The sequence below is a fragment of the Ursus maritimus genome, unplaced genomic scaffold, assembly GCF_017311325.1.
Source record: "Ursus maritimus isolate PB19 unplaced genomic scaffold, ASM1731132v1 scaffold_4, whole genome shotgun sequence".
Classification (NCBI taxonomy): domain Eukaryota; kingdom Metazoa; phylum Chordata; class Mammalia; order Carnivora; family Ursidae; genus Ursus; species Ursus maritimus.
In genome coordinates this window covers 47,112,478-47,125,643 of record NW_024426552.1, presented here as the reverse complement: position 1 = coordinate 47,125,643, position 13,166 = coordinate 47,112,478, and the positions used below count along the sequence as shown (strand labels likewise).

The 13,166-nt window shown below is 33.2% G+C and overlaps 1 protein-coding gene across 2 annotated transcripts in view; it reads left to right on the top strand.

Annotated features, from left to right (window-relative positions):
- Positions 1–13,166, top strand: part of SENP7 (SUMO specific peptidase 7) — a 155,316-nt gene that overhangs the window by 86,570 nt on the left and 55,580 nt on the right. For both annotated transcript variants that reach the window (XM_040621177.1, XM_040621178.1), the window contains 2 exons: positions 3,356–3,553; positions 10,999–11,193. In XM_040621177.1, the coding sequence (XP_040477111.1) occupies positions 3,356–3,553; positions 10,999–11,193 (393 nt within the window). The remainder of the gene's footprint in view (positions 1–3,355; positions 3,554–10,998; positions 11,194–13,166) is intronic.

The following is a 13,166-nucleotide window of genomic DNA, read 5'->3' as shown; positions in this document are numbered from 1 at the left end:
GATTTGCTTGTACCCTGTTGGTGATTCTACATTTGATCATTGCTTAAGGTGGTAGCTGTCGGATCTCTCTATTATAAAGGTGCCCTTCTCTTTTGTAGTTATTAATCACCTGTGAACCTAATTATCTTTTTTGGATTGGGCTAACACTATGGTGACTGAGCAGTGGTGGAAAAAAAAATCACAAAACAGAGTATATTTGTGGCATTATAATTTCATGGTTATTAATCTCACTGGATACCTAAACTTCAAGATAATCCTGTTGTGTTTCTCTAACCAGCTTGTGTTCTCCCTCTCCATAGTGATGATTTGAAATCTTTCTCTTCTCAAGCGTTTGTTCTTTTACCTTTCCTATCACTTTGAAAAGGTGATCTTGGTTCCTTTAACTTCCTGGAAGAAGGAAAGGGATGCTTCTTCTTCCATCACGAACTAGCATAGTGGAGCAGTTAAGAGTGCTGGCAGTAGAGGTGAAAGTGCATGCTTTTGGATCCTACTGTCACTACGCACCCATTTTACTTTGGGCTTAGTTATTAATCATTCTATCTTGGTGTTAATTGCAGAAGAATTACCATTATACCTCATAGAGTAGTTGTAAGGTTTAAATGAAGTAAATCATTGTAAAATTGTTAGCATAGTGCCTGGTATATAGTGCATGTTAAAAAATATTAGCTCTTATACCATTTCTTAAGAAATTTACTGTGTTAATTATTCTGTCTCTTTTTATCTTCAGTCTCTCCTGTTGACCTCTTCCCTAGGCACTTAAACTTACACAGATGTCTTCTGTCTTAAGCTAACTAACTAATGAACCAATTACTAAGAAACTTTACCTGCATTTCACATTTGTCTTCAGCTCTTGTTCTATATCCTCCTTTCAGTCATATGTCAGCTGCCTACATTTGCTGTATCCCTTTCCTTCTTTTCCATTTACTCATCCCACTGTATTCTGGTTTCTGTTCCCACCATTCCACTAAACTGCCCGTGATAAAGTCATTGTTACCTCTCTAAATTCATTTTTATAACCCTTAACCTTAGTGCTTCCATTTCATTCTTCATAAGAAATCAAAGTGATCTTTTAACAATGCAGCTGTGAGCTCATCATTCTCTTGTTAAAACTAGTGAATTTCTATTGTTCTCGACATAAAACCTCAAATTGTTAATATAGTTCATCAGTCCTGCCAAACTGTCCGTCCTTATCTTGTACAAATTTCCTCTTCAGTCTAAGCAGTTGAGCCAGGTAAGTCCTTTGATTTTCTTCAACAAGCTTTACTTGTATTGGAGCTTTTGCATTTGTCCCCTTTTTTGGACTGCTCTTTATTTTCCACCTGTTTCTTCTGGATAGTGTCTTCTACCTGCAACTTAAAGGTCATATCCTAGGTAAAACCTTCCTTGACCTAGTTCAGAAGAAGTGAAGTATCTGTACTTTAACTGCATATCACCTATCACAATTGTAATAAAGTAATTAACTGTGTAATTCTTTTCTGGAATGTAAGCTCCATGAAGGCAGGCACTGTAAGCATCTGGTTTGTTGCTGAATCTCTAGATTCTGCTAGTGGTTTTGCTAGAAGGTATTTGGTAAGTATTTGTTGAATGAAGAATGAATTATTATTATTTATTCATAGACCTGTCACTCATCTCTTTATTATTTAATGATAATTCTAAAACCTGTAGATTAAAAAACAATTTTTTAAATTCAAAACATTTGGAGTTTCAGTGTATTCTATGGAGCTTTTCCTGAAGACTTATACTGCCTCCTTCCAGATGGTCTGAAGATAGCCCAAAGTGGCAGCTGCAAACAAGCGATGTCTTTGAGACCTAGTTTATCTTTTATTTTATTTTTTTTTTAAGTAAGGTCTAGGCCCAACATGGGGCTTGAACTCATGACCCCAAAATCGGGAGTCGCATGCTTTACCAACTGAGCCAGCCAGGCACCCCAAGATCTGTTTTATCTTTAAAATATATGATCACTTTGCTTTCTCTTTCTTAATATTCTTTTTCTTTCTTTCTTTCTTTCTTTCTTTCTTTCTTTCTTTCTTTCTTTCTTTCTTTCTTTCTCTTTCCTTCCTTCTTTTCTTTTTTCTTTTTTCTTTTCTTTTCTTTCTTTCTTTCTTTCTTTCTTTCTTTCTTTCTTTCTTTCTTTCTTTCTTTCTTTCTTTCTTTCTCTCTTTTTTACAATTTTTAAGTAATCTCTATACCCAGTGGGTCTCAAACTCAAAACCCTGAGATCAAGAGGTGCCTATTCCACCAGCTGAGCCAGCCAGGCGCTCCTGTTTTTTAATATTCCTACATTTGTTAAATAAACAGTGCCTAAAACATTTGTTAAAGAAACAATGCCTAAAACAGTTCCAGAGAGGAGAAAAGACACTCTTCTGATTAAACATTTCCAATTCTTTCAGATATTTCTCATTTGACATTGTCTTGAGTCCATTTGGTAGCCTGTCCACACTACTGCAAGAATTATTCTCTGGTTCCAGAACAGAACATTGTTCTTTAAGTATTATCAGTGAAAGATGTATTGAATGAGTTATGGCCAAAATGTAATGAGGCAAAAAGCTGAAGCTGCTTGCATTTATCAGTTTTACTTTTGAAAAGGGTGTAGGTACAGTAAAAGTAAATGTTTTAAATTGACCTATTTGTAGAAATTAGGTAAAATTAAGCTTGTATCTTAAGACTATGAAGACATAGACTATGTAGACTTATTAAGGCTGTAGATGATGTAGTATTTCACCTTTAGTTTTTAAGCTTTTATTTATTTGTAGGGAGAGAGAGCATTAGCACATGCGAGCGGGGTGAGGGGCAGAGGAAGACTGAGAGTATCTCAAACAGACTTGCACTGAGTGTGGAGCCCCATGCGGGCTTGATTCCATGACCCTAAGATCATGACCTGAGGCAAAATCAAGAGTCAGATGCTTAACTGACTGAACCACCAAGGTGCCCTCACTTTTACTTTTAATAATGCTTTCCTAATCAAAAAATATTAAAAACACTATTATAGTGCAGAAAGTGGTTGCTTCTTGTGGTGAGTTATGTAGATGTGTATTGTTGTTTCAGTAAAAGTATAAATAGGTGCAGATGGGTTATCATGAATCCCAACAGCTATACAGACATGTGTGTGGCCACGGTTGTAGTATGCCAGACAGAATTCTGAAGAAAATTCCAATTGAAGTAAAATAGACTTTACTTTTTAATATATATTTGAGAATGATTAAGCAAGTATTTTACTTATTTATTACTCTAGTTAATTGATTGAAGAACTGAAATTGAGAATTTCTGGAGGTTTTATTTTGGTATAGTTTGTGATTACTTCATGTGTTATACAATGTTTAGTACTTTATGTATTAATTATTTATGTGTGTAACAGGCAACTCAAAGTTGTGTTGACGAATGTCCTATGGACGGATTTAGGACGAAAATTCAGAAAGACCCTACCTAGAAACGATGCTAATTTATGTGATGCCAACAAGGTGCAATCAGACTCATTGCCTTCGACATCTGTTGACAGCCTAGAGACATGTCAAAAATTAGAACCTCTTCACCAAAGCCTTAATTTATCTAAAAGGTATGTTGTTCAGTATTGATTTTGTTCAACCTACCACATTTGAAATAGTAGAAGTCCAATAATCTTAAAATTGTTAAGATTGTTGGAAATGATTTTTAAGAAAATCTGCATATACAGGTGTGCCCCACTCTAAAGCAGATCTTAAAGCTGACAATCTCAATTTACAAAGTTAATGATAGTTTTGCACTTCATTAAGTAAGTTGACATAAAATTATTTTTAAAGCAAAGTATCATTAGTACATTAAACTCACTTTATAATTTGATTCACATATATATATTTTTAGGGATTCATTTATGATATAAAATGAAGATACATATATGGCTAGATAAGGATCTAGATTAAATAACATATAAAAAGTATGCTAAAGATGGAGAAAATAAAGGTATATATTTATCTATTTATGTCTTGACAGAGTTTACAGAATTAATAGTTCATTTTTTATTTTCTGCCTCTTTAGCATACCTATTAAATATTATTTAATCTAAGCCCTTACTACTTTTGATTTTGTGAGCTTTCTTCTATTTTGCATGCATTTTTTTTTTAAAAAGGAGGTGATATTGAAATATTACCTCCAGGTTTTTAATAATATATATACAGTTTAATTTAGAAAATAAGACCAATTTTGTTTTATATTTTTTAAAGGAATTGTGTATGGAGTTTAGAATTAGCTCTGGGAATTTGTGATCTGTAACATAATATTTTTAATGTATCATTTACAGTTTAACACTTAAATGAATACGTTTCAAGGGAAGTACTTTGCTTTCAATTAGAATAACTTGTCATTAGCTAGGTGTAGTACTTTGGTTATATGGTCTGTAATCTGAATGTTAGTATATAAGTCCTTTAAGCTAAGTCCAGATAAAAACTGCTAACTTTCCACACAATTATTTAAAAAATAAAAGTAGAACTCTGTCAAGATATCTGTACATTAATTTTAAAGGAGGACAGTTCTTTGAAAAAAGACCAGAACACAAAGCTAAGTAAAACGAATTTCCTTATTAGATCATACCTGATACAAATTTAACTGACTAAGGCACCCTAAATCTTTGAGTCATTCAGGTAGGGGCTGGATTATGTGTTCATGAAACTGAAATACAGTATGAAAAGTCCCAATAAGATTCTAATTTGGTTTTTACTCTCTCTCTCTCTCTCTCTCTCTCTCTCTGTGTTTTCCTTTCACTTCCTGGGGTGAACTACCAGCTAGTCCAGACTTTTTCTGTGAGCTCCAGGGGTCCTAAATTGAACTTGTTCCAAAGTGAATGCATTATCTTAAGTATTTCTATTTCTTTATCCCTTCTCGGTATGAGTGTATGACTCCTCTTTCTTTCTTATCCTTTATATCCAGTAGTTTTTCATGTGTAGTTATTTTTGTCTCCTAAATCTGTCTTGAAGTGATCTCTTCTCCATTTTTATTGCCACTGCCCCAGTCAAGCGCTGATAACTTTGTGCCTTTATTACTATAATAGTATTGGGCTTCCTGTGTTTTGTGCTGTTTTTCTTGATTATTTCTCTATACTGTTGCTACATTATTCATTCTGAAAGGCAGACGTTACTTTTTGCTCTCTAGTTTAACATCTATCTTTCTGTGGCTCCTCATAACCTTCAGGATAAAGCTCAAACTCCTTAGCTTAGGATAGAAGGTCCTTAATGATCTCACCTTTGCCTGTCTCTAGCTTTCTCTCTGTCTACTCCACATTCATAACCGAGCTTTAGTCTCTAGGGAACTAGTGGTAGCTCAGTGAATATATAGTTCTGTTTTATACCTCAGAGCTCATGCTGTTTGTTCTTTTATTTTGGAAACAATTCTGCTTTTCCCTTTTACCGACATCTTTTAGTCTTTAGCATTGAACTCATATGCCATCTTTTTAGGACATCTTCCTTGATTCCATGCCCTAATTTGTGTTTAATCCTGTTTTTTGTCCTGTTAAGCAGCCTGGTCATATATTGTGGCACTTATCACACTATATTATGATATTTAGTTTCTCTGCCTCCCTGACAATAAGCTTCACAAGGGCAGTGACTACATTTTATTATTTTTACTCTGATACTAATACCTAGCACATTGCTGGGTGCATAACTGAATGCTCAATCAATTTTTTCTGAATTCAAGGAAGAGGCTGCTTCTTAGCAGAGTTACATCTCCTGTCTCTTTGATTGAAATGTATTTTCATCCATTAGAACCAGTTATTTGCTCTGTAATTTCGGTGACAACCAGGAAAAGAGATATTACAAGCTTCAAGTAAGAAAACAGTTTAGGGTATGGGTTTGGGTAATGTTTTCTGTATGGGACTTGCTATGTGGAATAGGAGACTTATTCTTTCTTCAGTCTTTGCTTAACATTGACTTGATGATTTTTGTCTTATTTTCATTTTTACTTAGCTAGGATTTCATTATTTCAGAGAGATGAAAAGGGGGAAATTTATTTTTGGTTTTTAATTTCATATTAAAATTTAACTATTAAGTAAACCAGAATTACTCATTCAGTCACCAAAATGACATTTTTTAGAAGTTTTATTTGCATTTTAGGATCTAAAATGGATATGTTGCCTTTTATGTCGGGGCATTTTAGCCTTTTAATTTCTGGATAACATTGAGAAGAAAAACAGAAAACATAATCCAAATTCATCTTCTTAAATAATGAAGAAAAGGGTCAAGAGTTTTAGAAATATCAGACTAGCAGTATGTGGAATGCACAAATTTCTGTTAAATAAGTAAACAATATTTTAGTGTACATTTTATTTCCATATGTGATTCACATCTATTTTCCTGAGAGATAACTTTGGGACATTTATAAACCTTGGTCATTAGGCAGGAAAGAACCTAGTGGGACACATATACAAGGCTTTTAAGAAGATAAACTGTCTTTCTATTCTTTTCATCAGTTGGCACCAGGAGATTATTAGAGAAATATGGAGACAGTGTACCCATATTCCATTAAGAAAAGTTAGTTCCCAGTTCTTGGAACATCTCTAATTATATGTATTCATTTTCCTCTTAAATTTACACATGTTCGAAGTTTTAAAAAATTATATAATTTAGATACTGTGATGGTAAGACTTTTTGGATACTTACAGTATTCCTGTCACCTTAAGATTTCTTTAAGCCAGTATAATTTCAGTTGAGTGATAATTTATTCACTTAAAATTTAGCTTAGTAAAAGAAAAGAGCAAATTTAGACAATCTATGAATCACTTTTAAGAATTCTTAAGCAATTAAAATTGTTTTCTCGGGGCGCCTGGATGGCACAGCGGTTGGGCGTCTGCCTTCGGCCCAGGGCGTGATCCCGGCATTATGGGATCGAGCCCCACATCAGGCTCCTCCGCTATGAGCCTGCTTCTTCCTCTCCTACTCCCCCTGCTTGTGTTCCCTCTCTCGCTGGCTGTCTCTATCTCTGTTGAATAAATAAATAAAATCTTTAAAAAAAAAAATAAAATTGTTTACATAGCTTAAGAAACTGATTTAGAAAGTATGTTTTTGAATTACATCACCTGAGAAAAGAATGGATTATGAGAACCCTATTAAAATGTCACAGTGTAGTTTTAGAAAGGTGTTCATCTAGATGACAACAAAATGAAAACTAACTTAGTATTGTAATTTTTTTGCTTGCTGTATTATAGCTTTATTACCAGATATAATTATGTTGTCTTTCAACAAGGGTTGCATCTCTTTAAAAATTTGCTTTTAACACGAAGTTTATATTAAGAGCTACCAATTTTTCTCATTTATTAAATTATTTGAATCTTACATTTACCTTGCTACCTATGCAGGCAAGGATTCCACGATTTATAATTGAAAAAATTAAGAATTGGAGAAAATAGCCATGCAGAGAAACAATCAATAAATGGCATTAATTCTCAGGCCAGTATACTTTCTGCTTCTCACTGCATTACAAAATTTGTTTCTACTTTGGTTTAGCATATTATATTTTGAAATGTGATTTCATAGTATTAGTAAATGATCTTAAATAAATGCCATTTTATTTTACTTACTGTTACCACTTACATACTGAGGAAAAAAATTGAATAGACTGTGAAATGACAGGTTTTCAGTCCTTTCTTCCATTTTGAGTTAGTGTGAAAAATGAAGTATGCACCTTTATATATTTCTTGTGAAAATTCAGAATCTTTTGAAATTTTCACTAGCCATGAAATTTCCATGGCAGTACTAACTTATATAGTTGTATACTATAAGAAGATAGCTTAGGTATTATGAACGTAGTCATCAGTTTATAGATTTGTATTCTGTAAGGCTCTCACAAAGAGCTCTGTTTCTTCAAGGTACCCAGATTACATGAGCTGCAGATAGTTCATGAAAGATGTTTTGGCTATGGCCATGTGTTATGAAGATCTTGGTGTACTATAGGCATTGCTAACTATTTAGTTATGTACTTTTCTAATAAGATGTTTTCATCAGGATTGCAGAGTATAATAAATTAGGACAATTAAGTACCATTTGAAAGGATAATTTATAACTTTGAGGAAGACTTCAATAATAAGAAAATTAAAGCGAGTTTCCTTTTACTATGTACTTACTATGTGCCAGGACTTGTACTAACTGCTTTACATCTAATATCTCATTTCATCTTAACAACTTTGTAAGGTAGATTTTCTCCTAATTTTAGAGATGAGAAGATCAATGCCAAGAGGAAAAATTATGGTAAATAACTTGACTAAGTTATATTATTAGGTGCTGATCAGAACCTGGCCCTATTTTTGTCTGACTCTGGAGTCATTGTTCTTAATTCCTGTACCACAGTGCTTTTCACTCTTCTGAAATTTAACTTTTTTCATAAGTGAAGCAGGAATTGGACTTTTTTACATATTTCCTATGATATCTAAATTATTGACCTTTAAATATTCTACTTACTTTTAAATTTTTTCTTGTGGCATTTTGTTTACATTGTGATAGAGTGCTATCTCACTGAAAGATATACCGCTTATGAGATAGTGCCTTGAACCTTTTGATAGCTTAAAAGGCTCCTTAGGGTTCTTGGGCTTTAGAGATGCATGTTCTACTGCAGTTTGGTATATAATCTTAAAATGGCTTTTGGGTCAATTTTGATATTTTTCTCTCTTAGGAAAGACTTTCAGCTATTTGTTTAACTTAAAAGGTCTTATTTATCCTCCATGGTTCTTTTTTCATATCTTCTTTGCCTTTTGCTTTCTTTAAATCTAGTGGCAAAATAAACTCTGTAAGAATACGGTGATCATTTATTATTGAGAAGAGAATTCTAATCTTTAAAATTTGCCATTTGCTTGCTGTTATTTGTACTTTTTGTTATTGTTGATTATTCTCTTCAACACTTTGTACAAAAGTAATCTTTTATGGACTCCATCTCTCCTATTTGGAGAGAGAGCTTTTTTTTAGGGACTCAACATTTTAAAACATACTTGAACATATTGTAGTTAGGCATTTAAACAGATACTAAATGAGAGCTGACATTTCTTTGGTGTGTCTCCTTCTGTGCCCTAAATTTCCTCTTTACTGAAATACTACAGTTTTTAGATTATTTTTATTATAGGCTACATTTTAGATTTCAGTAATCATAGGGGACCATTAAAAGAGTATATATTATCAATTTTTAAAATGAGTTATCAATATATCGGATGCTCTCATATCTTAAAAGTAAGTAAAACTTATTTACATTAAGGTATTTATTTGGAAAGAGACAATTCTAACCTGAATAAAATTATCTCTGCTAATATTTCTGTATTTTCCCTAAAGTATTGAGAAACACAAATGAGTTTTCTTTGAACTATAGCTGAAGTTTTTTTAGCGATTTATTTCATAGCAATTTCTAGTGTGAGGTCAGATAAAAGAAATCTTGAGACTCCTTGCTGGTCCTACATTGCCTCCATTCCCACATGAAATCGAGGATTTTAAGGAGGTTTCTGTCAGGCATCAAATACACAAAGCAGACAATAATAACTAGGATCCTTAGAGATTTAAATCATATGAAAAGGTAGAGGAATATCTCTGTCTTCCCTTCCTCACAATTAGTGGTTGTATTAGGTGACAGATTTCCTTCTCCTTCTTTCTTCACTCAAACTCTGAGTTTAGGGAGTTGTGTTTATGACTAGCCTTTGCTTTTACATCATATATACCACTTAATCACTGCAATACTTTTTTTGTGGTGGTTGTGCTGGAAATGCATATTTTCAAGGATTTCCTGCAGTATCTATAGAAAAGCTCAGTTATCTGGATCCTTTGGCAACTTAGTATTAAGGATACATGTAATGGAATCAAATAAGGAAGCCAAAAGATAATAGGTCCAGGTTCTTCTACTAGGAAGAGTTATACCTTCAGCCATTTAACTTTTCTGAGCTTTGAGTTCTTCATGTTTAAAATAAAGAGCAGACTAAAATTATTTTAAAGTTTTCCTAAGATCTAAAATTCCGTGCTGTCTGGAACATAGTGTGAAAAGAACATAATGCCTCTATGTGGTAAAAATAAGGGAAAACCTTTAGGTACTACATCCAATGTAACAAAGTACGGGGAAGCTCAAGTTTCATTTGGACAGAAGTACTCGGGCCATTTCTAAGTGTTTTCTCTTGTCTCGCACAAAGGATTAGTAAAGTGCTGCAAGTGACATATTGATAACAGTCAAGGAGAATATCTGATGAAGAGGAGATAGGAAAACTTAAAAAATACAGTAACAAGAACTAAAAACATTACAGTAATTTGGTTTGGGTTGGTCAGTTCAGGGCCAAATAATTGCTTTAGGGCATCATTGCAGTGTGGCAAAGTAGATCAGTTGTTCTTAATAACAATTGACCCACCAAAAAGAGATTATATTTATTCTCTTCTGTTTAAGAAGATATCAGGCTTTTAATAGTACATGTAATGTGAACCCCACCAATTTAAAAAAATTTGGAGCTTTAAAATTACACTTTAATTTTCTAGACATTTGATTTCTTGGCTCTTTCCTTTGCTGTTATATAAAGCATATATATTACCACCGGTATGTGTGCTTTTTCACTTTTGGAATCTATCATTACCACAGATGCATTCTGAATGATTTCTTTCCTGTTGGATTTAGCATTTCTCATTTGCCAATTACAAGTCTGTATTTATCAATAACTTTTCTGTTGAATGAGAAGAATAACGATTTCTTGAGTTTGTAGTAATCTATGTTTTTGATACTGGAAAAGAAAGAATTTTTGAGAAAAGTTGGTTAAAATTTTAAGCACCCCAATAGCATCCAATAGTACAGTCAAACCATTATTGTGGCAGGCTAATCTGTGCCGATTTGTAAGACACAAGTACTTGTAGAAATATAAAAAGAATGTGTTCATACAACGTATTTACAGGTTGATTTCTAGAGTGATATAGTTGTAATAGCTTACTTGTGCTAAGATGAAAATGTTTGAAAAGTCAACTTCCTAGAATACATTTTTTACTGCAAACTTCAGTACAGTACAGTGTTTGTTATTTTGTGTGACAGGATACCCAGAGTTATATTGACGAATGTCCTGGGAACGGAGTTAGGAAGAAAATACATAAAGACCTCATCTGTAACTGAGGCCAGTTTGGGTGATGCAGACAACTTGCAATCAGAGCAGCTTTCTTCATCATCTGATGGCAGCCTAGAATCTTGTCAAAATCTAAATCCTCACAAGAGCTCCTTTTTAACTGAAAGGTATGTTTAGTGGTAACTTTACTCAAAATAAATATTTACTTATTCTAATGAGCCTCTATTCTTCCCCCCCTAGATGCGTTTTTGCGAAAAGTGAGGCAAATGTGCTCTGATGGCTAGTATGACTTTTGTCCCCTGGTGGCTTGAGATGGCTGTTGGAACCAGCAGTCTGTGGCTAATAATTAGTTTCAAAAAGTACACTCTACTTATGTTTTGGGAAAATAAATGCAGAGTATTAATGAAAATTGAGTTACCTATTTCAGTGTTTCAATTTATTTGATATAATTGAAATCTATTCCTCTGACATTTTTCCGTTCCTCCTCCTCTGTCCTATTTATCTGTCTGGCCAACCTCTCAGTCTGTCCATCTATTCGTCTATCTCTCCATCTTGTTGCATTCACTGTTTTTATGTCTAGATTCTAGAACTGTATTTGGCACTTAGTACTCAGGAACTATTTGCTGAATGAATGGCTGAATGTATTCCTCACAAAAATGGTTTGAGATAGCTGAATTCTATTAACAACTATAGCTTACTGAGCCAGTAAGAGAAATGGAAATCTGAAGTTGCTTTTGTTTTAAGCTCTGGGAGCTCATGTGGGGACTGTAAATAAAAAAGAAATTGTGGGAAAAAACTAAGGGGTGTGAGTTAGTAAGTACTACTAAATCTTTTAACTTTCATTTGCTATGAACTTCTCTTTTTAATTTTCTGACTTCAGCCAGTACAATAAATAGTTTTGATCTGACTGAAAAATTATTGGTCTATTCTTGTTTATTTTTTTATTTGTCTGAATCATCCACAGGTAGCTTCTGTTTTGTATTTCTCTTGTAAGCCTAATTACGTTAAAGAGCATTTATAGCTGCCTTTTTAAAGATTTATAATAAATTTCTTACATTTCTAACACACTTTAGCTTTATAAACTGTTTATTTGATATGAATGTACAAATTTTACAAAATTTTCTCCCTTTGGAGAGTATTTTATGCTTCACATCACTTCTACTTAGTGAATTATCATTGACAGTTTTGACTTTTTCTAAATTTGCAAGAAGAACTGAGTTTCAGTGGCATTATTCAGTTACTAATGTATTTAATATATAAATTAATGTGCAATTAGAGATGTTAGAAATGCATTTATCAGTTCGTACTATAGGTATTTACTTCTGCCTCCTCTACTAGACCACGAGCTCCTTAAGGAGAGACAGCATGTCTTAATTGCATTTATACCCAGTGCTTAGCCCAATACATATTTTAATTTTGTACACTTGGGTTAATGTTCGTGTCATTTAATCTTGAGTTTTGGTTTTCTCAGTTGTAAGAAGAGAAATGACCTTTGAATGACCTTTTCACATCACAAAATTGTTTATTATCTCTTTTAGTTAAATATCACATGTGAGAATTCTTTGTGCACATAAAGTATCATACAAATAAAAATGTTATTGATGATACTTTCTATAGAAAACACTTATTATGAACTGTCATCATGGAATTCAAAAGATATCAGTGCACATTCATTCTGTTATGAAAAATAGCATTATTGTGAGGATTCTATGGAACTATCAAATTGTAATCTGTACTGTACAGGCTTTTTACCAATTTGGGGCCAAGATTTAATAATAGTTCTAAAATTTCTGGGTGTTCTTAAAATCCGTTCAGTGAGAATGCTAGCTTTCCTTTCTAAATGGTTACGAAATTTCCAGGTGGTAGTTGATGTGGGCTCTGAAAATTCATTCTCTTGGTGGTAATTTTTTTGATTGTTACATTTAAAATAGGCATAGACTTTGGAGCCAGACGTCTGGATTCAGATCTTAGCAGTATTGCAAACTTGCTGATTTACCTTGGGCAAGTTACTTATTTTATCTTTAAAACAGGGGTAGTAACACACATCTTATAAGATTATTGTGCAGATTAAGGATGTAACTATGTAAAGTTCTTAATATAATGCCAGAAACTTAGTAATTAATACATAGTGATTAATAAG